Source organism: Scyliorhinus torazame, chromosome 6, assembly GCF_047496885.1.
Source record: "Scyliorhinus torazame isolate Kashiwa2021f chromosome 6, sScyTor2.1, whole genome shotgun sequence".
NCBI lineage: Eukaryota > Metazoa > Chordata > Chondrichthyes > Carcharhiniformes > Scyliorhinidae > Scyliorhinus > Scyliorhinus torazame.
In genome coordinates, this window is record NC_092712.1 from 287,567,562 (window position 1) to 287,593,707 (window position 26,146).

The 26,146-nt window shown below is 45.1% G+C and overlaps 1 protein-coding gene across 1 annotated transcript in view; it reads left to right on the top strand.

Annotated features, from left to right (window-relative positions):
- pik3r4 (phosphoinositide-3-kinase, regulatory subunit 4) overlaps positions 1-26,146 on the top strand; it is a 143,564-nt gene that overhangs the window by 63,541 nt on the left and 53,877 nt on the right. The window contains exons 11-12 of the mRNA XM_072509794.1: positions 6,196-6,421; positions 23,620-23,785. Of these exons, the coding sequence (XP_072365895.1) occupies positions 6,196-6,421; positions 23,620-23,785 (392 nt within the window). The remainder of the gene's footprint in view (positions 1-6,195; positions 6,422-23,619; positions 23,786-26,146) is intronic.

Sequence of the window (26,146 nt, forward strand, 5' to 3'; positions counted from 1 at the left end):
GTTCTTCTTCCCATTTCCCTTTCAGCTCATCTACTATGATCTCCCCCTCGTCCCTCATCTCCCTGTATATGTCCGCTACCTTACCGTCCCCCACCCATGTCTCTGAGATCACTCTATCCTGCACTTCCTGCGTCGGGAGCTGCGGGAATTCCCTCACCTGTTGCCTCGCAAAAGCCCTCAATTGCATATACCGAAATGCATTCCCTTGGGGCAACCCATATTTCTCCGTCAGCGCTCCCAAACTCGCAAACGTCCCATCTACAAATAGATCTCTTAATTGTACTACCCCAGCTCTTTGCCATGCTCCAAATCCCCCATCCATTCTCCCCGGAACGAACCTATGATTGTTTCTTATCGGGGACCGCACCGAAGCTCCCGTTCCTCCCCTATGCCGTCTCCACTGCCCCCAAATTTTCAATGTAGCCACCACCACCGGGCTTGTGGTGTATTTCTTTGGTGAGAACGGCAACGGCGCCGTCACCATTGCTTGCAGGCTAGTCCCCTTGCAGGACGCGCTCTCCATTCTCTTCCACGCCGCTCCCTCCCCTTCTCCCATCCACTTACACACCATTGAAACATTGGCGGCCCAGTAGTACTCACTTAGGCTCGGTAGTGCCAGCCCCCCCCTGTCCCTACTATGCTGCAAGAATCCCCGCCTCACTCTCGGGGTCTTCTCAGCCCACACAAAACTCATAATGCTCTTCTCAATTCTTTTGAAAAAAGCCTTTGTGATCACCACCGGGAGGCACTGGAACACAAAAAGGAATCTCGGGAGGACCACCATTTTAACCGCCTGCACCCTACCTGCCAATGACAAGGACACCATGTCCCATCTCTTGAAATCCTCCTCCATCTGTTCCACCAACAGTGTTAAATTAAGCCCATGTAATGTACCCCAATTCTTGGCTATCTGGATCCCCAGGTACCGAAAGTCCCTTGTTACCTTCCTCAACGGTAAATCCTCTGTCTCTCTGCTCTGCTCCCCCGGGTGCACCACAAATAACTCACTTTTCCCCATGTTCAGTTTATAACCTGCAAAATCCCCAAACTCCCCAAGTATCCGCATTATCTCTGGCATCCCCTCCGCCGGGTCCGCCACATATAGCAACAAATCGTCCGCATATAGAGATACCCGGTGTTCTTTTCCCCCCCCCTAAGTACTCCCCTCCACTTCCTGGAACCCCTCAGTGCCATGGCCAGGGGTTCAATCGCCAGTGCAAACAATAAGGGGGACAGAGGACATCCCTGCCTCGTCCCTCTATGGAGCTGAAAATAGTCAGACCCCCGTCCATTCGTGACCACGCTCGCCATCGGGGCCCTATACAGCAACTGTACCCACCTGATATACCCGTCCCCAAAGCCAAATCTCCTCAACACCTCCCACAAATAATCCCACTCCACTCTATCAAATGCTTTCTCGGCATCCATCGCCACCACTATCTCCGCTTCCCCCTCTGGTGGGGGCATCATCATTACCCCTAGCAGCCTCTGTATATTTGTATTCAGCTGTCTCCCCTTCACAAACCCAGTTTGGTCCTCATGGACCACCCCTGGGACACAATCCTCTATCCTCATTGCCATTACCTTGGCCAGGATCTTAGCATCCACATTCAGGAGGGAAATAGGCCTGTATGACCCGCATTGCAGCGGGTCTTTTTCCTTCTTTAGGAGGAGCGATATCGTTGCCTCTGACATCGTCGGGGGCAGCTGCCCCCTTTCCCTCGCCTCATTAAAGGTTCTCCTCTGTAGCGGGGCCAGCAAGTCCAAATATGTCTTATAGAATTCAACTGGGAATCCGTCTGGTCCCGGGGCCTTCCCCACCTGCATGCTTCCAATCCCTTTCACTACTTCCTCCGTCTCAATCTGTGCTCCCAGCCCCACTCTCTCCTGTTCCTCCACCTTAGGAAATTCCAGCTGATCCAGAAAGCACATCATTCTCTCCTTCCCGTCCGGGGGCTGCGCTTCATATAATCTTTCATAAAATGCCTTGAACACTCCATTAACTCTCTCCGCTCCCCGCTCCATCTCCCCCTCCTCATCTCTCACCCCCCCCCTATCTCCCTCGCTGCTCCCCTTTTCCTCAGTTGGTGGGCCAACAACCTACTCTCCTTCTCCCCATATTCGTACTGTACACCCTGTGCCTTCCTCCACTGTGCCTCTGCTTTACTCGTAGTCAGCAAGTCAAACTCTATATGTAGCCTTTGCCTTTCCCTGTATAGTCCCTCCTCCGGTGCCTCCGCGTATTGTCTGTCCACCCTCAGCAGTTCATTCAACAACCGCTCCCTTTCCCAACCCTCCTGCTTTCCTTTATGTGCCCTAATAGATATCAGCTCCCCTCTAACCACTGCCTTCAGTGCCTCCCAGACCACTCCCACCTGTACCTCCCCATTATCATTAATTTCCAAGTACCTTTCAATACACCCCCTCACCCTTAAACACACCCCCTCATCTGCCAATAATCCCATGTCCATTCTCCAGGGTGGAAGCTGTTGTTTTTCTTCCCCTATCTCCAGGTCCACCCAGTGTGGAGCATGATCCGAGATGGCTATAGCCGTGTACTCCACCCCGTCACCTTTGGGATCAGTGCCCTTCCCAAAACAAAAAAATCTATTCGTGAAAATACCTTTTGTACATAGGAGAAAAACGAAAACTCCTTACTCCTAGGTCTACTAAATCTCCAGGGATCTACTCCTCCCATCTGCACCATAAAATCCTTAAGCACCCTAGCTGCAGCCGGCCTCCTTCCGGTCCTGGACCTCGATCTGTCCAGCCCTGGGTCCAGCACTGTATTAAAGTCTCCACCCATTACCAACTTTCCTGCCTCTAGGTCCGGGATGTGTCCTAACATACGCCTCATAAAATTGGCATCATCCCAGTTCGGGGCATACACGTTCACCAATACCACCGCCTCCCCTTGCAGTTTGCCACTCACCATCACGTATCTGCCCCCACTATCTGCCACTATAGTCTTTGCCTCAAACATTACCCGCTTCCCCACTAGTATGGCCACCCCCCTGTTTTTTGCATCTAGCCCCGAATGAAACACCTGCCCCACCCATCCTTTGCGAAGTCTAACCTGGTCTGTCAGCTTCAGATGCGTCTCCTGAAGCATAACCACATCTGCCTTAAGTTTCCTTAGGTGTGCGAGTACCCGTGCCCTCTTAATCGGCCCGTTCAGCCCTCTCACATTCCACGTGATCAACCGGGTTGGGGGGCTCTTTACCCCCCCCCCCCCTTGACGACTAGCCATTTCCTTTTTCAATCCAGCTCCTCACCCGGTTCCCACGTAGCTGTATCCCCCCCAGGCGGTGCCCCCCCCCCCCCCCCTCCCATACCAGCCCCCCTTCTCCCCAGCAGCAGCAACCCAGTTAACCCCCCCCCCCCCCCCCCCCCGGCTAGATCCCAAGCTAGCGTAATTGCACCCCCCATGTTACTCCCAGAAGTCAGCAAACTCTGGCCGACCTCGGCTTCCCCCCGTGACCTCGGCTCACACTGTGCGAGGCCCCCTACTTCCTGCTTCCCTGTTCCCGCCGTGATTACCATAGCGAGGGAACAAAGCCCGCGCTTCCCTTTTGGCCCCGCGCCCAATGGCCGGCGCCCACAGCTCCTCATCCTCTCTCACCCCCTCCCCCACGACATGGGGAAGAGAGAGAAGTTACAGGGTCGCAGGTTTAACAATCTGGGAAGTCTTCTCTTCCCCCTTTTTCCCCCCTTCATCCCACAAATTCACCCCCCCCCCCCCCCACACTTTTGTCCCAAACGTTCTTTTTCTTCTGGCCCGCTCACTCCAGCTTCTCCTCGACAATAAATGTCCACGCTTCGTCTGCCGTCTCGAAATAGTGGTGTTTCCCTAGATGTGTGACCCACAGTCTCGCCGGCTGCAACATTCCGAATTTGACCTTCCTTTTATGCAACACCGCCTTGGCCCGATTAAAGCTTGCCCTCCTTCTCGCCACCTCCGCACTCCAATCCTGATACACGCGGATCACCGCATTCTCCCACCTACTGTTCAGTTGCACCTGACCTGATTCGGGAAGGTTGGGCAAGTGAGGTGCTTTCCATTACAAATGCAGGTAAGTCACTATGGTGTGACAATCTGTTGCTGATTGATGAGGTACCTTTAGAACTATGTACTAACAGCACCTGTTTTATAAAATAAAGATTTCAATTTGTCAGTTTGGAATGTATTGTATGACTTGGGCTATGCTACAGTGCAGAAAATAGTCAATTCCCTGACCATAGGAAAATACTTTTTCCATTCACCAGCTATTTTCTGTGGCATCCTAACATTTCAAACACACTGGATCTAAAGAAGTATATGTTCAAATGCAGCAAGATCTGGGCTTGGGATGACTAGTTGCAAATATGATTTGTGCACACAAGTGCCAGGTGATGACCATCTTCAACAAGACAGAATCTAACCATCGCCCCTTGACATTCAGTGGCATTCCCATCACTGAATTTCCCACTATCAATATCCTGGGGACCAGAAATTCAAACTGGATTTTCCATATAAACACCGTGGCTACAAGAGCAGGTCATAGGCCCATATTCCTGCAGTGAGTATCTCACCTCTGGTCGCCCCAACACCTGTTCATCATTTGCAAGGCCCAAGTCAGGAATGTAATGGAAAACTTTCCACTTGCCTGTAAGAGTGCACCTCCAACAACACTGCAGAAGCTCGACACCATCCAGGACAAAGCAGGATGTTTGATTGTTGCCCCATCCACAAGCATTCAATCCCTTCACCACTGACCAGTCTTGGCTGCTGTGTGTGCCATCCTGGGTCCGTATCCCTCTATTCCCATCCTATTCATGTATTTGTCAAGATGATCAGGGAGATTGGCCTGTATGACCCGCAGGATTCCGGGTCCTTGTCCCGCTTCAGTATCAGCGAGATGGTGGCTTGCGACATCGTCGGTGGCAGGGTCCCTCTGTCCCGTGCCTCATTAAGAACCCTTGTCAGGACCGGTCCCACTATCTCCAAGAACTTCTTGTAAAACTCTACTGGGTATCCATCCGGTCCCGGGGCTTTCCCCGACTGCATGGCTTTTAGGCTCCCCAATACCTCCTCCGCTCTAATCGGGGCCCCCAGCCCGTCCACTAGCCCCCTGCCTACTTTTGGGAAGGTTAGTCCATCCAGGAGCCTTTTCATCTCCTCCGGCTCTTCTGGGGGTTCTGAAGTGTACAGCTTACTATAGAAGTCCCGAAATACCTTATTCAGTCCTGCCGGGTCCTCCACTCTGCTCCCCTCCCCATGAACCACTCGACTTATTTCCCTGGCTGCCTCCCTCTTCCTGAGTTGCTGCGCTAGCAATCTACTGGCTTTCTCCCCATGCTCACTCTGCGACCCTTCTTAAACAAAGCCACAACATTTACTACCCTCCAATCTTCAGGGACCTCATCTGTGGTTTTTGACGATTCAAATATCTCTGCTAGGGACCAGCAATTTCCTCCCTAGCCTCCCACAATGTTCTGGGATACATTTCATCAGGTCCTGGGGATTTATCTACCTTGATGCGTTTTAAGACTTCCAGCACCACCACCTCTGTGATATTCACACTCCTCAAGACATCTCTATTTATTTCCCCAAGTTGCCTAACATTCATGCCTTTCTCAACAGTAAATACCGATAAGAAATATTCATTTAGGATCTCGCCCATCTCTTGTGGATCCGCATGTAGATGACCTTGTAGATCCTTAAGCGGCCCTACTCTCTCCCTCGTAACTCTTTTGCCCTTTATGTATTTGTAGAAGCTCTTTGGATTCTCTGTTGCCTTATCTGCCAAAGCAATCTCATGTCCCCTTTTTGCCCTCCTGATTTCTCTCTTAACTCTACTCTGACAATCTCTAAACTCTTCAAAGGATCTACTTGATCCCAGCTGCCTATGCGTGTCATATGCCTCCTTTTTGACCAGGGCCTCAATATCCCAAGTCATCCAGGGTTCCCTAATTCTTCCAGCCTTGCCCTTCATTCTAAAAGGAATGTGCTAACCCTGAACCTTGGTTAACACACTTTTGAAAGCCTCCCACTTACCAGCTGTCCTTTTGCCTGCCAACACACTCTCCCAATCAACATTTGAAAGTTCCTGTCTACTTGCACCGATTCTTGATCTGTGTGGCTGTCTGTATATGCTGACAAATGATAAAATGCTGTAAAATCCAATTCCCTTTCGTTGTTTAATTCAATTGAAGGTGTCTGAAGGGTCTGGGGTCCTGACAAAGAAGACAACAACTTCCTTATCAGTTCTGCAAAGTGGAAATGTTCCATTATTACCACCTACATACCAAAGACGCATTACTACATGTGCCACTGAGCTCCAGCACCTTATTCAACAGAAGCGAGAGCAGTGCAATGCTGAACGAATGGCAAAACAGTTGATGGAAAGTGCTGAATGGGAAAGTAAACCTCCACCACCAGGTACACAAGAATAATAGGTGAACTAGATTCAAACAACTTCAATTTATTTACTAGCACAACCTACGCACATGATTATTAAACTTTGTGCAGTAAAAAGGTTAAAAGGCAGTAAGTAACCAATTTTCTTTTTTGATTTGTGTTAAAGTACAGTGATTTGCATAAATTAGAGTAATTGTAATCATGTTAATTAGGAAAACTTAATTTCCGGGTTAAGTTTAAAATGTGGTTTGAAAATTGAAGCAGCAATGGGGAGTTAATCCCCCACAATGGACTAGTTTGGGTCAAAGTTTGAATCCTGCCTTCATCCCATCCACTTCAGTTTTAACAGAAGTGCATTGGGCACAAGCAACCAATCAACTCACAGGAGGTAGTTGGTTATTTAAGTATTGGTGTAGATTTTTCAGTCATGTAGCAAAGATTTTGATGTTGGATCCACCCTTTTCATGACAACTTGAATCTGGCGTTAAACCGAGGTGATCTTCAGGCATCAAGCAGAGTTAAGCAGCTGAGCATATTGAACAAAAAGATTTTGATGTTGGATCCACCCTTTTCATGACAATAACAGTGGGCGACTAGAGGATTTTCACAGTAACTTAACTGCAGTGTTAATGTAAGCCTACTTGTGACAATAATAAAGATTATTATTGTTATTATTATAATAACCAGCATTTTAAATTTAACTTTGGCCAACTGAGACTTCTGGAGAATTTTCACTTGTCAGTACGCCTGTTTCATTCATTGTGTGATTTGGACACAGCTCTGATCCCATTTTTCCCTCCATTTTTGCCCTCTGATTTTCTTTGTGGCCTCCAATATTGTCTGGCTGTGGTCTCTGTTCTGTCTCTCCTGCTCCAGACTAAATTTCCAGGGCATAAGGGAAATCTGTGGTTCCTGTTTCCACGATTTCAAACCAGTATTACCCATTCAATCCCACCAGCCCTCATCACACTAATGTCCAGCCCACTGACTTTTCAGTGACTTTGATGACTTGGCTAGATCAAGGTTATTTATCCAGTCTAATGTTAAATATTTAAATTTAGATAAGGCAATATTTTATGTTTTCCTTGAGGCATCAGACAACGTGTATGGGGGAGGGAAAATGGAAGCTTGTCCTTCCTATCGACTGTTGTGATTGGATCGTAAATACGGATAACAGCATGCCCAATTCCAGATTGAAGATTTGAGAGTCACAGAAGTCTTCAATATTTTGTGTCTGTGATTCCTATCAAAGAATGTTTAGGTACTGAATTGTAATACAAAAAGGCTCCTTCAAAAATATTATTCATCAAACAAATCAAAGTTTGTATAATAAAGACAACTGGAGTGTAACTTTTCATGTTCTGTTGTATATTATGTGCTGTATTGTTTGAATACTCATCAGAATATGTGCCTGACTCCAGTGAGGAGGAAACCAAATTAAGTAAATTTAAATCCCCTCCAATTTAGGTGTGAATTCCCCACTTCCTCAAACTAAAACAGCTTATGTTTTTTTTAAATGAGCTCGTTATACGTTGAGTGTTAGTTTACAACACAAATGGTATATATTAGTGCCTGTCCGTACTGGTTCTTTACAGTGTAATTCAAACTTAATCCCAATCTTCAACCTTTTATTTTCATTTGCTTCAATATTTCTAGTTTTCCATAAGAAAGAGGAGCAGAATTAGGCCATTCGGCCCATCAAGTCAGCGCGACAATTTGATCATGGCTGATATGATTCTGATCCCCATTCTCTTACCTTCTCCCCGTAACCCGTGATCCCCTTATTAATCAAGAACCTATCATTTTCTTAAAGACACTTAGTAACTTTGCCTCCACAGCCTTTTGCGATGAGTTCCACAGATTGATTACCCTCTCGATCCACCAGGATCGAGAGTCCCAAACATTGTGTTGCCTACCTGATGCCAGGGTTTGGGATGTCTCATCTGGGCTGCAGAGGAACCTGGGAGTGGGAGGGTATAAGATCTACTTGTCGTGGTCCACATTGGTATCAGCGACTTGGGTAGAACAAGAACAGAGGTTCTGCTAAGGGAATATACGCAGCTACGGGCTAATTTTAAAAAGCAGAACCAAAAAGTTTGTAATCTCTGGACTTTAAACTGAATTGAGGTTTGGGGGAGGGTTCAGTTGCAGGGAAATTTAGAAAACCAAAATTAAAGGAGGAGGTAAGAGTACAGGTTTGCAATGTGGCAGATGGTTACCCAAAAATAAAGATGAAGGACAGAACGGGTGAATGTCTTTATGCAACAAACAATTATAAAAGAGTTGGGAACTTTGACAGCAGAACAAATTTTAAAAGCTTTGTATCTAAATGCACAAAGCATTCGGAACAAAATTAATGAGTTAACAACGCAAATAGAGACAAAAGGAGTTGGTGGTGATTACTGAGACATGGCTACAAGGAAACCAGGTCTGGAAATTGAATATCTCAGTATTTCGGAAACATAGACTGAAAGGAAAAGGAGGTGGTGTAGCTTTGCTGGTGAAGGAAGGGATCAGTGCTGCAATGAGAAATGATATAAGACCTGGAGATCAAGATGTGGAATCCATCTGGGTAGAAATAAGAAATAGCAAAGGGAAATCCCTGGCAGGAATAATTTATGGGTCCCCAAACAGTAGTTCTGCAGTGGGGCACACTATATATTAGGCGGGAACTGAAGAACATGGACTGGGGGTGAATGTTTGAGGGTAAATCAACATCTGACATTTTGGAAGCTTTCATATGTCAGTTGAAAGGAATTCAGGACCTGCATGTTCCTGTGAGGAAGAAGGATAAATATGGCAAATTTCACGATCTTTGGATAACGAGAGATATTGTAGGCCTCGTCAAAAAGAAAAAGGAGGCATTTGTCAGGACTAGAAGGCTGGGAACAGACGAAGCCTGTGTGGAATATAAGGAAAGTAGGAAGGAACTTCAGCAAGGAGTCAGGAGTGCCAAAAGGGGTCACGAAAAGTAATTGGCAAATAGGGTTAAGGAAAATCCCAAGGCTTTTTACACGTTCATAAAAGCAAGAGGGTAACCAGGGAAAGGGTTGGCCCACTGAAGGACAGGGAAGGGAATCTATGCGTGTAGCCAGAGGAAATAGGCGAGGTACTAAATGAATACTTTGTATCGGTATTCACCAAAGAGAAGGAATTGGTGGATGTTGAGTCTGGAGAAGGGGGTGCAGATAGCCTGGGTCACATTGAGATCCAAAAAGACGAGGTGTTAGGCGTCTTGAAAAATATTAAGGTGGATAAGTCCCCAGGGCCTGATGGGATCTACCCCAGAATACCGAAGGAGGTTGGGATTTCGGCGGGAGCGGTGCGCAAGTGATTTCTGGGAGGTAAGTTTCTCCTTTAAAAACACTTACCTTCACAGGAGCAGGCCTTGGGATTTCGGCGGGAGCGGTGCGCAAGTGATTTCTGGGAGGTACGTTTCTCCTTTAAAAACACTTACCTTCACAGGAGCAGGCCTTGGGATTTCGGCGGGAGTGGTGCGCAAGTGATTTCTGGGAGGTAAGTTTCTCCTTTAAAAACACTTACCTAGTCCCTTTTCTGTTTTTTTTTAATGTAAGGCGGGAACCGGAAGTTCGGCTTCTGGGAAAGTCCCCCCCCCCCCCCAACCAATAAATTCTGATGGACAGGAAACCCGAGACACTACACGTGTAGTGTCTCCCACCCACCCTCCTCCTCTAACCTAATAATAAGATCCATTGGTGTGAGATAAGTGCCATATTATATTATTATTATTAGCTTTATTATATTATTAGCATTGCGCAGGTCAAGGAGACACAGCCTGAGTGAGAGAGATACAGACAGTGAGAATTTGGTAGTTTGGTGCAGTGAGGTAACCAGGAAAGGTAAGTGGTTAATCTAATTGTGCTGTTTTTCAGTTAAAAGTGCAGTGTAGATTAGTGTCTGATTGGCTGAAGCTGCCCCCACCATGAACTTAAATTAAACTAATTAATTAATTAGTGATGGCTGGTCAGGTGATGTGCTTGAGCTGCTTGATGTGGGAGCTGGCAGATCCCATTGCGAGCTGCAGCGACCACATCTGCAGTAAGTGTTGGCTGCTCGAAGAGCTCCGGCTCAGAGTTGATGAGCTGGAGTCTGAGCTTCAAACACTGAGGCACATCCGGGAGGGGGAGACTTACCTGGACACTGTGTTTCAGGAGGCAGTCACACCTGTCAGAGTAAGTAGTTTAAATCCTGCCAGTGGCCAGGGACAGCAGGGTGTGACTGCAAGTCAGGCAGGTAAAGGGAACCAGCAGTCAGGAACTCGGGAGCCTCAGCCCTTGACTCTGTCCAACAGGTATGAGGCACTTGCTCCCTGTGTGGATGGCGAACAGGGTTGCAGGAAGGATGAGTCAGCTGACCAAGGCACCATGGTTCAGCAGGCCATTCAAGGGGAGGGAGTAAATAGGCAAGTTGTAGTTGTAGGGGATTCTATTAGCAGGGGGATAGATAGTATCCTTTGTGAGCAGGATAAAGAGTCCCGCATGGTATGTTGCCTGCCCGGTGCTAGGGTGCGGGACATCTCTGACCGGCTTGAAAGGATACTGGAGAGGGAGGGGGAGGATCCAGTTGTTGTGGTCCATGTCGGTACCAACAACATAGGCAAGTCTAGGAAAGAGGACCTGTTTAGAGATTATAAAGAGCTAGGATTCAAATTAAAAAAAAACAGGTCCTCAAGGGTCATAATCTCCGGATTACTGCCCGAGCCACGTGCAAATTGGCATAGGGAGGCAAGAATAAGGGAAGTTAACACGTGGCTGAAAGAGTGGTGTGGGAATGAGGGGTTCCTTTTCATGGGACACTGGCATCAGTTTTGGGACAGGGGGGACCTATACCGTTGGGATGGTCTCCACCTGAACCGAGCTGGGACCAGTGTTCTGGTGAAAAGAGTAAATAGGGTGGTCAATAGGACTTTAAACTAAAGATTGGGGGGGGAAGGGAAAGTCGGAACCAAGAGGTGAAGTAATCAGCGGGGAGCGTAGCTGCTTAGGAATACAAAAAAACACGAACAGACAAAACTGGAGAGTGGTTACGATTGTCCCCATCCTACAAAATATGACAGTGTATGGAAAGGCTCAGTAAACCAAGGTCCACCGCACTAAGAAAACAAAAAGGGACGGTCAATAGAGAATTAAAGGTGCTATATTTAAATGCGCGCAGTGTACGGAACAAGGTAGATGAGCTTGTGGCCCAGATTGTGACTGGCAGGTATGATGTGGTAGGCATCACAGAGGCGTGGTTGCAGGGGGTTCAGGACTGGCATTTAAACATCCAGGGATTCACAACCTATCAAAGACTGAGGTGGGCAGAGGGGGCGGGGTTGCCTTGTTAATTAGGAATGAAATTAAATCAATAGCACTAAACGACATAGGGTCAGATGATGTGGAGTCTGTGTGGGTAGAGTTGAGGAACCACAAAGGCAAAAAAACCATAATGGGTGTTATGTACAGGCCTCCTAACAGTGGTCAGGACCGGGGGCACAAAATGCACCACAAAATAGAAAGTGCATGTCAGAAAGGCAAGGTCACAGTGATCATGGGGGACTTTAATATGCAGGTGGACTGGGTAAATAATGCTGCCAGTGGACCCAAGGAAAGAGAATTCATTGAATGCTTACAGGAGGGCTTTTTGGAACAGCTTGTGATGGAGCCCACGTGGGAACAGGCCATTCTGGACTTAGTGTTATGTAATGAGCCAGACTTGATTAAAGATCTTAAAGTAAGGGAGCACTTAGGAGGCAGTGATCATAATATGGTCGAATTCAATCTCCAATTTGAAAGAAAGAAGGTAGAATCAGATGTAAAGGTGTTACAGTTAAATAAAGGTAACTACAGGGGCATGAGGGAGGAACTGACGAAAATCAACTGGCAGCAGAGCCTAGTGGGAAAGACAGTAGAACAGCAATGGCAGGAGTTTTTTTGAGTAATTGAGGACACAATACAGAGGTTCATCCCAAAGAAAAGAAAGGTTATCAGAGGGGGGATTAGGCAGCCATGGCTGACGAAGTTAGGGAATGCATCAAAGCAAAAGAGAAAGCCTATAATGTGGCAAAGAGTAATGGGAAGTCAGAAGATTGGGAAGACTACAAAAACAAACAGAGGATAACAAAGAGAGAAATAAGGAAAGAGAGGATCAAATTTGAAGGTAGGCTAGCCAGTAACATTAGGAATGATAGTAAAAGTTTCTTTAAATACATTAAAAACAAACGGGAGGCAAAAGTTGACATTGGGCCGCTCCAAAATTATGCTGGTAATTTTGTGATGGGAGACAAGGAAATAGCTGAGGAACTGAATAAGTACTTTGCGTCAGTCTTCACAGTAGAAGACATGAGTAATATCCCAACAATTCCGGAGAGTCAGGGGGCAGAGTTGAATATGGAAGCCATCACAAAGGAGAAAGTGCTAGAGAAACTAAGAGGTCTAAAAATTGATAAATCCCCGGGCCCAGATGGGCTACATCCTAGAGTTCTAAAGGAGATAGCTGAAGAAATAGTGGTGGCGTTAGTTATTATCTTTCAAAAGTCACTGGAGTCAGTGAAAGTCCCAGAGGATTGGAAAATCGCTGTTGTAACGCCCCTGTTCAAGAAGGGAACAAGGAAAAAGATGGAAAATTATAGGCCAATTAGCCTAACCTCGGTTGTTGGCCAGATTCTAGAATCCATTGTTAAGGATGAGATTTCTAAATTCTTGGAAGTGCAGGGTCGGATTAGGACAAGTCAGCATGGATTTATTAAGGTGAGGTCGTGCCTGACAAACCTGTTAGAGTTCTTTGAAGAGATCACAAATAGGTTAGACCAAGGAGAGCCAATGGATGTTATCTATCTTGACTTCCAAAAGGCCTTTGATAAGGTGCCTCATGGGAGACTGCTGAGTAAAATAAGGGCCCATGGTATTCGAGGCAAGGTACTAACACGGATTGACGATTGGCTGTCAGGCAGAAGGCAGAGAGTTGGGATAAAAGGTTCTTTTTCGGAATGGCAACCGGTGACGAGTGGTGTCCCGCAGGGTTCAGTGTTGGGGCCACAGCTGTTCTCTTTATATGTTAACGATCTAGATGACGGGATTGGGGGCATTCTGGCTAAGTTTGCCGATGATACAAAGATAGGTGGAGGGGCAGGTAGTATGGAGGAGGTGGGGAGGCTGCAGAAAGATTTAGACAGTTTTGGAGAGTGGTCCAAGAAATGGCTGCTGAAATTCAACGTGGGCAAGTGCGAGGTCTTGCACTTTGGAAAAAAGAATAGAGGCATGGACTATTTTCTAAACGGTGACAAAATTCATAATGCTGAAGTGCAAAGGGACTTGGGAGTCCTAGTCCAGGATTCTCTAAAGGTAAACTTGCAGGTTGAGTCCGTAATTAAGAAAGCAAATGCAATGTTGTCATTCATCTCAAGAGGCTTGGAATATAAAAGCAGGGATGTACTTCTGAAGCTTTATAAAGCATTAGTTAGGCCCCATTTAGAATACTGTGAGCAATTTTGGGCCCCACACCTCAGGAAGGACATACTGGCACTGGACCGGGTCCAGCAGAGATTCACATGGATGATCCCAGGAATGGTAGGCCTAACATACGATGAACGTCTGAGGATCCTGGGATTATATTCATTGGAGTTAGGAGGTTGAGGGGAGATCTAATAGAAACTTACAAGATAATGAATGGCTTAGATAGGGTGGATGTAGGGAAGTTGTTTCCATTAGCAGGGGAGACTAGGACCCGGGTGCACAGCCTTAGAATAAAAGGGAGTCACTTTAGAACAGAGATGAGGAGAAATTTCTTCAGCCAGAGAGTGGTGGGTCTGCGGAATTCATTGCCACAGAGGGTGGTGGAGGCCGGGACGTTGGGTGTCTTTAAGACAGAAGTTGATAAATTCTTGATTTCTCAAGGAATTAAGGGCTATGGAGAGAGAGCGGGTAAATGGAGTTGAAATCAGCCATGATTGAATGGTGGAGTGGACCCGATGGGCCGAATGGCCTTACTTCCACTCCTATGTCTTATGGAGACAAGAGAGGAAATTGCTGAGGCCTTGACAGAAATCTTTGGTTCCTCTCTGTCTTCAGGTGATATCCCGGAGAACTGGAGAATAGCCAATGTTGTTTGTTTAAGAAAGGTAGCAAGGATAATCCAGGGAACTACAGGCCGGTGAGCCTTACGTCAGTGATAGGGAAATTACTGGAGAGAATTCTTCGAGACAGGATCTACTCCCATTTGGAATCAAGTGGTCGTATTACTAACTTGTGGAGTTAGTGTGTCACTAACTTGATGGAGTTTTTCGAGGAGGTCACAAAGCTGATTGGTGCAGGTCGGGCAGTGGATGTTGTCTATCTGGACTTTAGTGAGGCCTTTGACAAGGTCCCTCATGGCAGACTGGTACAAAAGGTGAAGTCAGAGGTGAGCTGGTAAGATGGATGCAGAACTGGCTGTGTCATAGAAGGCAGAGAGTACCAATGGAAGGGTGCTTTTCTGATTGGAGGGCTGTGACTAGTGGTGTTCCGCAGGGATCAGTGCTGGGACCTTTGCTGTTCGTAGTATATATAAATGATTTGGAGGAAAATGTAACTGGTCGGATTAGTAAGTTTGCGGAGCACACAAAGGTTGGTGGAATTGCGGATAACAATGACGACTGTCAGAGGATACAGCAGGATTTAGATCGTTTGGAGATTTGGGCGGTGAGATGGCAGATGGAGTTTAATCTGGACTAATGTGGTAATGCATTTTGGAATACAGGGAGGGATTATACAGCGAATGGTAGAACCCTCAAGAGTATTGATAGTCAGAGAGATCTAGGTGTACAGGTCCACAGGTCACTGAAAGGGGCAACACAGGTGGAGAAGGTAGTCAAGAAGGCATACAGCATGCTTGCCTTCATTGGCCGTGGCATTGAGTATAAGAATTGGCAAGTCATATTGCAGCTGTATAGAACCTTATGTAGGCCACACTTGGAGTATAGTGTTCAATTCTGGCCGCCACACTACCAGAAGGATGTGGAGGCTTTAGAGAGGGTGCAGAAGAGATTTACTCGGATGCTGTCTGGTATGGAGGGCATTAGCTATGAGGAGAGGTTGAATACACTTGGTTTGTTCTCACTGGAATGAAGGAGGTTGAGCGCAACCTGATGGAGGTCTACAAAATTATGAGGGGCATAGACAGTAGATAGTCTGACACCTTTTCCCAGGGTAGAGGGGTCAATTACTAGGGGGCATAGGTTTAAGGTACGAGGGGCAAGGTTTAGAGGAGATTTACGAGGTACGTTTTTTTTTACACAGAGGGTAGTGGGTGCCTGGAACTCGCTGCCGGAGGAGGTGGTGGAAGCACGGACGATAGTGACGTTTAGGGGGCATCTTGACAAATACATGAATAGGATGGGAATAGAGGGATACGGGCCCCGGAAGTGTAGAAGATTTTAGTTTAAACGGGCAGCATGGTCGGCGCAGTCTTGGAAGGCTGAAGGGCCTGTTCTTGTGCTGTACGTTTCTTTGTTCTTTGTAAACCAGGAAATATTGGGGGCTTGTAAGAAAGGTACGGCAATAATTAGGTGTGATTTTAATATGCACATAGACGGGATTAATCCAAATGGCAAGGATAGCCTTGAGGGGGAATTCATTGAATGTATTTGAGATTGTTTCTTGGAACAATATGTTGTGGAAGCAACCAGGGAGAAGGCTACTCTGGATTTGGTATTGTGTAATGAGGAGGGATTAATTGATGACCTCGTAGTTAAGGATCCTCTCGGGAATAGTGACCATAGTATGATGGAATTCTTAATTCATTTGGGGGGTGAGAATGTGGAGTCCTACACTAGTGTTCTGGTATTAAACAAAGATAATTACATGGGCATGAGGACAAATTTGAGCCAGTAGAGTGGGCATGAAGGCTAAAAGGTAGGACAGCTTATGAGCAGCAGCAGTTGTTTAAGGAGATACTCAATTCCTCAGAACTAAAATATATTCTAGCGAGGAAGAAAGACCATAAGAGGGGTAAAGAGCTAAGGACATATGGACAATATCAAGACAAAAACTAAGGCACGCCATGTTGTGAAGGCCAGTAACAGGTTGGGAGATTGGGAAACTTTCAAACATAAAACAAATGGTTACTCGAGTAGTAATAAAAAGAGCTAAGGTAAAGTACAAAAGAAAGGTAACGCAAAATATCAAAGGATAACAAAAGCTAAGTGCATAAAGAGTGTCGCTAAAGCGAATGGTTGTCCTTTGGAAGATGAAACCAGAGAGTTAATAGTTGGGAACACAGAACTGGCAGAGATGCTAAATCAATATTCTGTTTTCATGGTGGAGGACTGCAGAGATGCTAAAATCAATATTCAGTTTTCATGGTGGAGCACATCAGTACCACCCTTATAGGAAGGGATAATTCAGAGGTAATAGAAAGGGTGGAACTTAGGACGATTGGCATTAATAGGGAATTAGTACTCAAGCTATTAGGATTGAAGGCAGACAGCTCCCCAGGACAGATGGCCTACATCCTAGGGTGCTAAAGGAAATGGCAGCGGAGATAGTGGATTGATTTGTTATTAAATTCCAAAATTATCTGGACATGGGAAAAGTTCTAGTGGATTGGAAAAATGCTAATGTAACACTTTATTCAAAAAGGGAGGGAGGCAGAATATGGGGAATTACAGACCAGTTTAACATCTATTGTTGGGAAATTGTTAGAATCCATTATTAAGGAGGTAATATTAGGATATTTGGAAAGTCAACACTCATTCCATCAGAGTCAGCATGGTTTTATGAAGGGTAAATCATGGTTGACTAATTTGCTTGCATTCTTGTCAAGTTAAGTTGATGATGGGGATTCTGTAGATGTATATCTACAGAATCCCCATCCTCTACAGCACGGTAGCATTGTGGATAGCACAATTGCTTCACAGCTCCAGGGTCCCAGGTTCGATTCCGGCTTGGGTCACTGTCTATGCGGAGTCTGCACATCCTCCCCGTGTGTGCGTGGGTTTCCTCCGGGTGCTCCGGTTTCCTCCCACAGTCCAGAGATGTGCAGGTTCGGTGGATTGGCCATGATAAATTGCCCTTTGTGTCCAAAATTGCCCTTAGTGTTGGGTGGGGTTGCTGGGTTATGGGGATAGGGTGGAGGTGTTGACCTTGGGTAGGGTGCTCTTTCCAAGAGCCGGTGCGAACTCGATGGGCCGAATGGCCTCCTTCTGCACTGTAAATTCTATGATATCTGAACTTTCAGAAGGTGTTTGATAAGGAGCCGCGCAGTAGGTTAATACATAAGATTAGATCACATGGGGTTAGGGTTTATGTATTCGCTTGAAGAGAAGACTGGCTGACAGAAGACAGTCGGGAGAAATGGGTCTTTTTTGGATGGCAAGATGTAACTAGTGGGGTGCAACATGGTTCGGTCCTTGGCTATTAACAATCTTCATTAACTACGTGGATGCAGGCATAGAGGTTCTATAGCCAAATTTGCAGATGACACTCGGTGGGACAGTAAGCTGCAATGAGGAAATAAGAACTGTACAAATGGATATATAGATAGGTTAGGAGGGAAGGCGGTGGCGTAGTGGTATTATCACTGGACTAGTAATCCAGAGATCTGGGAACACTGGTTTGAATCCCCACCATTGCAGATGGTGAAATTTGATTTCAATAAAAAATCTGGAATTAAAAGTCTAATGATGACCATGAAACATTGTTGATTGTCGTAAAAACCCATCTGGTGGTTCACTGATGTACTTTAGGGAAGGAAATCTGCCGTCCTTACTTGGTCTGGGTTACATGTGACTCCAGGTCCACAGCAATGTGGTTGACTCTTAAAATGCCTCTCAGTTTGAGGACAATCGAGGATCGACAAGGCCATTGCCTGTGATGCCCACATCCCATGAAAGAATTTAAAAATGGAGAATGGCAGATGGAGTTTAACGTTGCTAAGTGTGAGGCCATCAGTTTGGGTCAGAAAAATGGAAAGGCAATTTATTACCTAAATGGGGAGAGACTTTGGGGTGCTCCGGTGCAGATGGATCTGGTTGTCATCGTGCATGAATCACAGAAAACTAGCATGCAGGTACAGCAGGTAATAAAGAAAGCGAATGGAATGTTCGCATTTATAGCTAAAGAAATAGTCATAATAACCTTTTATTAGTCTCAAAATAAAGTAGGCTTACACATTAACACTCCAATGAAGTTACTGTGAAAATCCCCTAGTCACCACACTCCGGCGCCTGTTTGGGTACACTAAATAAAATGAAATGAAAGTCACTTATTGTCACAAGTAGGCTTCAAATGAAATTACTGTGTTAAGCTCCTAGTTGCCACATTCCGGCAACTGTTCGGGGAGGCTGATACGGCTGATACTAAGGGAGAATTCAGAATTCTCGGAGGAAACCCACGCAGACAGGGGATAACGTACAGACTCCACATAAACAGTGACCCAAGGCAGAAATTGAACCTGGGACCCTGGTGCTGTGAAGCAACAGTGCTAACCACTGTGCTGCGAGTATAAATTTAATGAACTGTATCGCTAAATAGAGTAAAAGGTAATGAATTGTTGTTGCAACTATACAAGGCCGCACCTAGAGTATTGTGCACAATTTTGGTCCCTTTGAGGAATGATGTAGTGGCATTGGCGGCAGTTCAGAGGAGGTCCATTAGATTGATTCCACAGATGAGAGGTTTGTTTTGTGAGGAGAGATTGAGCAATTTAGGCCTATACTCTCTGCAGTTTAGAAGAATGAGGGGAGATCAAATTGAGGTGTAAATTAAATGATAAAAGGTATGAATAAAGTAGACATGGAGCATATGCTTCCACTTGTGGGGCATTCTAGAATGAGAAGTCATAATCTCATGATAAGTGGTAGCAAATTTAAAACAGATGAGGAGAAACAAATTATTTCAAAGGGTCATGAATCTGTAATTCGCTACCCCACAGTGCGGTGGATGCTGGGACAGTTAGTAAATTTAAGGAGGAGTTAGACATTTTTAATTAGTAATAGGTTGGACGGTTACAGAGAATTGACAGGTTTGGCATTGAGGCCATGATGAAATCAGCCATGATCGTATTGAATGGTGGAGCAGGCTCAAGAGGCTAAATTGCCTACTCCTGCTCCTTGTTATTATGTTCTAAGAAAGAACTATTCTGTCTAATTTCAGCACTTGGTCTGTAGGTATCAGCACCTCGAGCATAAATTTGGTGTTCTTGATCATTAAACAGATTTCTTGATTAATCAGGGGATCAGGGTCTATGGGAAGAAGGCAGGCGAATGGGGATGAGGAACATATGAGCCATCATCAAATGGCAGAGCTGACTCAAATGGCTTAATTCTATTCCTATATCTTAGGGTCTTATTGACTAGCTGCAGAAATTCTTCCTCATCTCAATTTTAAAGGAACGTCCCTTCAGTCTGTGGGTGTGCCCAGATCTAGTCTCCTATTAGTGCAAACATCTCCACGTCCACCCTATCTCGGCCTCTCTCTCTTCCGTAAGTTTGAATGAGATCCTCTCATCCTTCTAAACTCCAGTACACACCCAGAGTCTTCAACCGTTCCTCATATGAAAAGCCCTTCATTCCCAGTATCATTCTTGTGAACCTCTTCTGGACCTACTCTCCAAGGCCAGCACACCCATCATTAGATAACAAAACTGCTCACAATATTCCAAATAGGGTCTGACCAGAGCCTTGTACAGCCTCAGCAGTACATCCCTGCTCTTGTATTCTGGCCCTCAAAATGAATGCTAACATTGCAATTGCCTTCCGAACTGCCAACTGAACGTGCATGTAAATCTTAAGAGAATCCTAAACTAGGACTCCCACGTCCCTTTGTGCTTCAGATTTCCAAAGCCTTTCTCCATTTAGAAAATAGTCTATGCCTCTATTGTTCGTACTAAAGTGCATAATCCCTCACTTTTTCACATTGTATTCTATCTGCCACTTCATTTCACGCACTCCTATCCTGTCCAAGTCCTTCTACAGCCTCCCTACTTCCTCAACATTACCTGTCCCTCTACATATCTTTGTATCATCTGCAAAGGTAGCAACGGTTTCTTCCAGATCGTTAATGTATGTTGTGAATAGTTGTGGTCCCAACATTGACACCTGCGGAACACCACTAGTCACTGGCTGTCCTGAAAAATTCTCCTTTATTTCCACGCTCTGTCTCTGCCTCTGCCAGTCAATCAATCCTCTATCCATGTCATTACCTTGCCCCTAATACCATGGACTCTTATATTATTTAGCTGCTTCTTGTACGGCACCTTGTCAAAGGCCTTCTGGAAATCCAAATAGATCATATCTACTGGCTCTCCTTTGTCTAACTTCCTCAAGAATTCGAACAGATTTATTAGGCTTGACCTCCCCTTGAAAAAGCCGTGCTGACTCGGCTGTATTTTACCATACACTTCCAAGTCCTCCACAATCTCGTCCTTAATAATGGAGTCTCAAATCTTACCAACAGCCGAAGTCAGGATATTTGGCCTATAATTTCTGTCTTCTGCCTCCCTCCTTTCTTAAACAGGAGTGTTACATTAGCCATTTTCCAGTCCTCAGGGACCCTTCCTTACTCCAGTGATTCCTGAAAGATCTCCACAAATGCCTCCTATCCGTGCCAATGAATTCAGTCGAGCTGTGGGTCCAATTCCGAGTCCCTCGTTCCTCGGGGTTGTCACTGCGAAGGTGGGTCTCGCTATATCTTTCAGAACTCTGGGGTAAAGTCTGTCCAGTCCGGAAGATTTATTCACCTTCTGACCTTTCCGCTTCCCCAGCACCTTCTACTTTGGGATGGCTACTACACTCACCTCTGCCCCATGACTCTCTTGAAGTTCTGGTATGCCACTGATGTCTTCCACCGTGAAGTCTAATGCAAAGTACCTATTCCATTCCTCTGCCATTCCTTTATTCCCCATTACTTCTCCAGTCTCATTTTTTCAGTGGTCCAATTCTCTCTTGCCTTTTATGTTTCACAAAAAACTCTTGCAATCTTCTTTTATATTGCTAGCTAGCTTGCACTCCTATTTCACCTTTAACCCCCCCCCCCGTAATTGCTTTATTAGTTGTCCTCCACTTGCTTTTAAAGGCTTCCCAATTCTGTGGCTTCCCACTAATCCTTGCCACATTGTATGCTTTTTCTTTGATGCTGTTCCTGATACCCTTATCAGCCATGGTTGTCTTGTGTTTCCCTTAGCATGTTTCATCCTCCTTGGGATGAATTTCTGTTGTGCCTTCTGAATAACTCCCAAAAGCTCCTGTCATTGCTGTTCCACGGTCTCCCCTGCTAGGCTTCCCTTCCAATCACTCTGGCCAACTCCTCCCTCATATGACAGTCCGGCCATCCCAGGAATCAGCCTTCGAAACCCTCGCTGCACTCCCTCCATAGCAATCTTTCCTCAGATAAGGACCCAAAAACTGCACACAATACTCCAGTTGTGCCTCACCAATGCCCTATACAATTGCAGTAAAACATCCCTAATCCTATACTCAAATCCTCTTGCTATGTAGGCCAACATACCATTTGCCTTCTTTACTGCCTGCTGTACCTGCACACACACACACACACACACACACACACACACACACACACACACACACACATCAGTGACTGATGCAAGAGGACGTCAAGCTCTCGCTGAGTATCCACCTCTCTCAATTTATAGCCATTCAAATATTTTGTCTTCCTATTTTTGCTACTGAAGCGGTTAACCGTACATTTATCCACATTATACTGCATTTGCCATGCATGTGCCCACTCACTCAGCCGCTCCAAATTCTGCTGAACCATCTCTGCATCCTCCTCACAGTTAATCCTCCCACCCAACTTTTTCCATCTGCAAATTTGGAGATGATGCATTTAGATCCCTTGTCCAAGTCGTTAATATATAATGTGAACAGTTGGGGTCCTAGCACAGATCCCTGCAGTTCCCCACTAGTCATTGCATGCCAATCGGAAAAAGACCTATTTATTCAACTTTTTGCTTCCTGTCTGCTAACCAGCTTTCTCTCTAACTCGAGGCACTACCCACAATCCCATGCGCTTTAATTTTACATCGTAATCTGTTATGTAAGACCTTGTCATAACTCTAAAGAAACCACATCCACAGGTTCTCGCTGGTCAACTCTACTAATCGATTTGTAAATTATTCCAGGAGCCTTCTACGGTAGGGCAAGTGTGTCTCATTCTCCCTTGTGAGCATATTTGTCAAGATTGTTTTATTCACAGGGTATACAATTACCAACATACTGTCATACATCTTGGCCTATGTCAGGGCACCAGCGCAATCACTTGTGGTTCCTGCCCCTTGCTGACCCTGGGCATCATAGTTCTGATATTTAATTTGGTTTTGGTTCCCGGTCAGGACTACATACAGGTCGTCTTTAAAGATGAGCCCGTCCTGTACAGTGATTGAGGCCTGCCATTTGTCAAAGGAGGCGGGGTATGTCTCTTCCTGAATTTGTTTCAGGCCCTGGTCACTGCTTTGGGCCTATTTATGGTCTTCAACCTTGGTCTGTTTGATTGTCACGGTATCAATGCGTACGCTAACTGGGAGTTACCAAGGTTTTCCCTCCCGGGCGCCCTGCTTGGTCAATTTGTCTGCCCTTATGCTCCCAATTGGGGAGCTCCGGTAGTGGGCCTTAACTTTAATGATGCCGTAATCACGGTCTTGGACAGATTTAAAAGTAAATTTTAAAGGATCTCGTGTGCCGAGACAAATCCTCTCGCTTCCCACAATGGTAGGAAATCCATTAAACTATTGCAGACTACATACTGCTTTGTATTGTATATACAGACATACTGTATGTCTGTACATACAATACAGTAAACTACGGCTACTACCTCTGCAGTCTGGGCACTCTTATAAGTAGGAAGTTTTAAAGCTGTTTCCCTCAAGGGCCTACCTTCCTGGTCTTCTATATAAAAGCCACATCCTGTTTTCCTGTTCCCATTTTGCATCGTAAAGGATCCATGCACATATATCTTGTGAGCCTGATTGTTTTGATTATTGGGTCCGTTGAGTCCTCCCCCCTTTTGTTTTGGCAGATTTCAACGATAAAGGGTCACAGTTTAGGTGGTTAAATTAATAATATTTTGTATTCTACATTCACATTGATACAGGTATAAGATACATGTATAATCAGTACATGGTATGTGCTGAGGAGAGATAAACAGTTTCTGAGGATTGTGGTTTACTTTAATTCTACACTGCAATACTGTGTTTCACTATGATACTGAGATTCACTGTTTATTTAGGCTGGCATCCCAAAGGGCTTCTAGTTGCACATCTTCATGAACATAAGTCAGCAGTGAACCGGATTCGTGTCTCTGATGAACATTCAATTTTTGCTACCTGCTCAAATGATGGAACTGTGAAGATTTGGGATAGTCAGAAGATGGAGGGAAAGACCACCACGACAAGGTATGATTGCAAATCTCTAATTGCTTTTGTTTTACATAAAAAGCTTCACAACAAGGAATGTGAATGAGAAAAGTTGTGGAAATCCATTAAGATCTATATCCAGAAGAAGCACCACCAATGCCATTTTTGTTTTGAGACGAGAGAAGGAGAAATATTAGTTGCCTGATGCAACATGAAGATTCATTCATCAATCTAGAAAAGATCTAGAATGGGATGCTTAAGGTGAAAGCCTAGAGATTTACTAGAATTTGTGAATTTCATTAAAACAACGTATGATTGTACGATTGCCAGGACATATACAAGGTGTGCCAGACAAGAGTGGGAGAGAGGAATAGCTTCAAAGCCAGAGTTGGATTATACCAAGGATCGGCATAGAATCCGTGGATTTCCTGCTTATCTGAGCAAATGTGACAGGAAGTTCAATAGTCAATGATGTTTACAAATGGCACTGAGCTATATCATGGTGATAATGAGAGCATGACTGAGTATCTGGAGAATTGAGGACTGCAATATGAAGGTCAGTATACCCAAAGATTGAACAGATTAACTGTCAGTTTGAGCCCAGGAAAAAGCATCAGAGTGAGGGTGAAAAGATTATAGGTGAAGACTTGGAGAAAGTGACTAGTTTGAAGTACCTGTGGTTAGTGAGAGACGTGGAAGTATGGAAATGGAAAATTAAGTAACGGTTTAGCTGTAGATGGAGTAATTTAGAAGAAATGAATGTTATGGATAGAAAAGTAGTGGAAAATGAAAGGGAGGACCAACAAGACCAGATGTGAGACTGGCCTTGTCATAATGGTACAATAGCAAGAAAATGAGGAACAGTAACTGGATGCTGATAAGATGGGGATGCTAAGATGGATGTGTGGAGTGACGAGGCAGGACCAGATCAGGAACCAGCTCATCATCAGGTCAGTGAGGATTTGGGAGTATCGAAGAAAACTGAGAAAGACTGGGAATGTATGGGCTCTGTTGTGGAAAGAGAGGGAGGAAATTCATTTTATTAATTCATGGGATTTGGATCACTGTCTAGGCCAATATTTCTATTTACTGACCGTCTCTAATTTCCCTTGAACTGAGTGGCTTGCTCGACTATTGCAGAGGGCAGTTAAGATTCAACCACATTGCTGTGGATCTGGAGCCAGACCGGGTAAGGATGGCAGATTTCATTTCCAAAAGGGGAACCTGATGGTTTTTTACAGCAACCAGCAATGGTTTCATGGTCATCAACCAGCAATGGTTTCATGGTCATCATTAGACTTTTAATTCAGAATTTATTTTACGGAGTTCAATTTTTAACATCTGCCTTGATCGGATTTGAACGAGGGTCCCCAGAGCATTACTCTGGGTCTTTGAATTATTAGCGCAGTGACAATGCCACTACGCCCACCACTGTGAGATGAATGATGGACATAGGACTGCCAAGAACATACCAACATATGAATAGTTGGACTGCCGGCCCTTTGAACCTGCTCATCCATTTCATAAGATCATGGCTAATCTGATTGCGGCCTCAACTCTACTCTTTGTCCACTCCCAATAATCTTTGACTCCTTTTGACAAGAATCTATCTAACTGTGTCTTTCCGTCTTTTAAAATATTCACTGACCCTGTCTTCACCACTTTTGGGAAAAGAGAATCCCACAGACTAATGACCCTCAGAAAATATTTCTCCTCATGTCCATCTTAAATGGGAGACCCTTATTTTTAAACTACTCCTTAGTTCTAATCCCTCCCACAAGGGGAAATTTCACTTCAGCTTTGTCTAACCCCAACTTATGTTTCAATAAGATCACACCTCATTCTTCTAAACTCCAATGTGTAAAGGCCCAACTTTTCCTCATAAGATAACCCCCTTCATGCCAGGAATCAGTCGACCAAACCTCTGAGATGCTTCTCTTTAGTAAGGAGATCAAAACTGTAGGCAGTACTCCAGATGTGACCACCCAGCAAAACATCCCTACGTTTGTATTCCATTCCCCATGCAATAAATGACACTAATCCATTTGCCTTCCTAATTATCTGCTTTACCTTTTGTGATTCATGTACAGTACATCCAGACCCCTCTGTACCATAAGGTCTGCAATCTCTCTCCTTTTAAATAATAGTACTTTTCTATTCCTCCCACCAAAGTGACATTATCACATTTTCCCACATTATGCTCCATCTGCCAAATATTTGCCCAATCTCTTATCCTCCATTCTCTTAATCTATCAAAATCCCTTTGCAGATTAGTTCTCTTCACAACTTATTCTCCTACCTTGATGTCATCAGCAAATTTAGCTACCTTACCCTTCATCCAATTCATTGGCATAAATTGTAAATAGTTGAGGCCCCAGCACTGATCCCTGTGCCACTCCA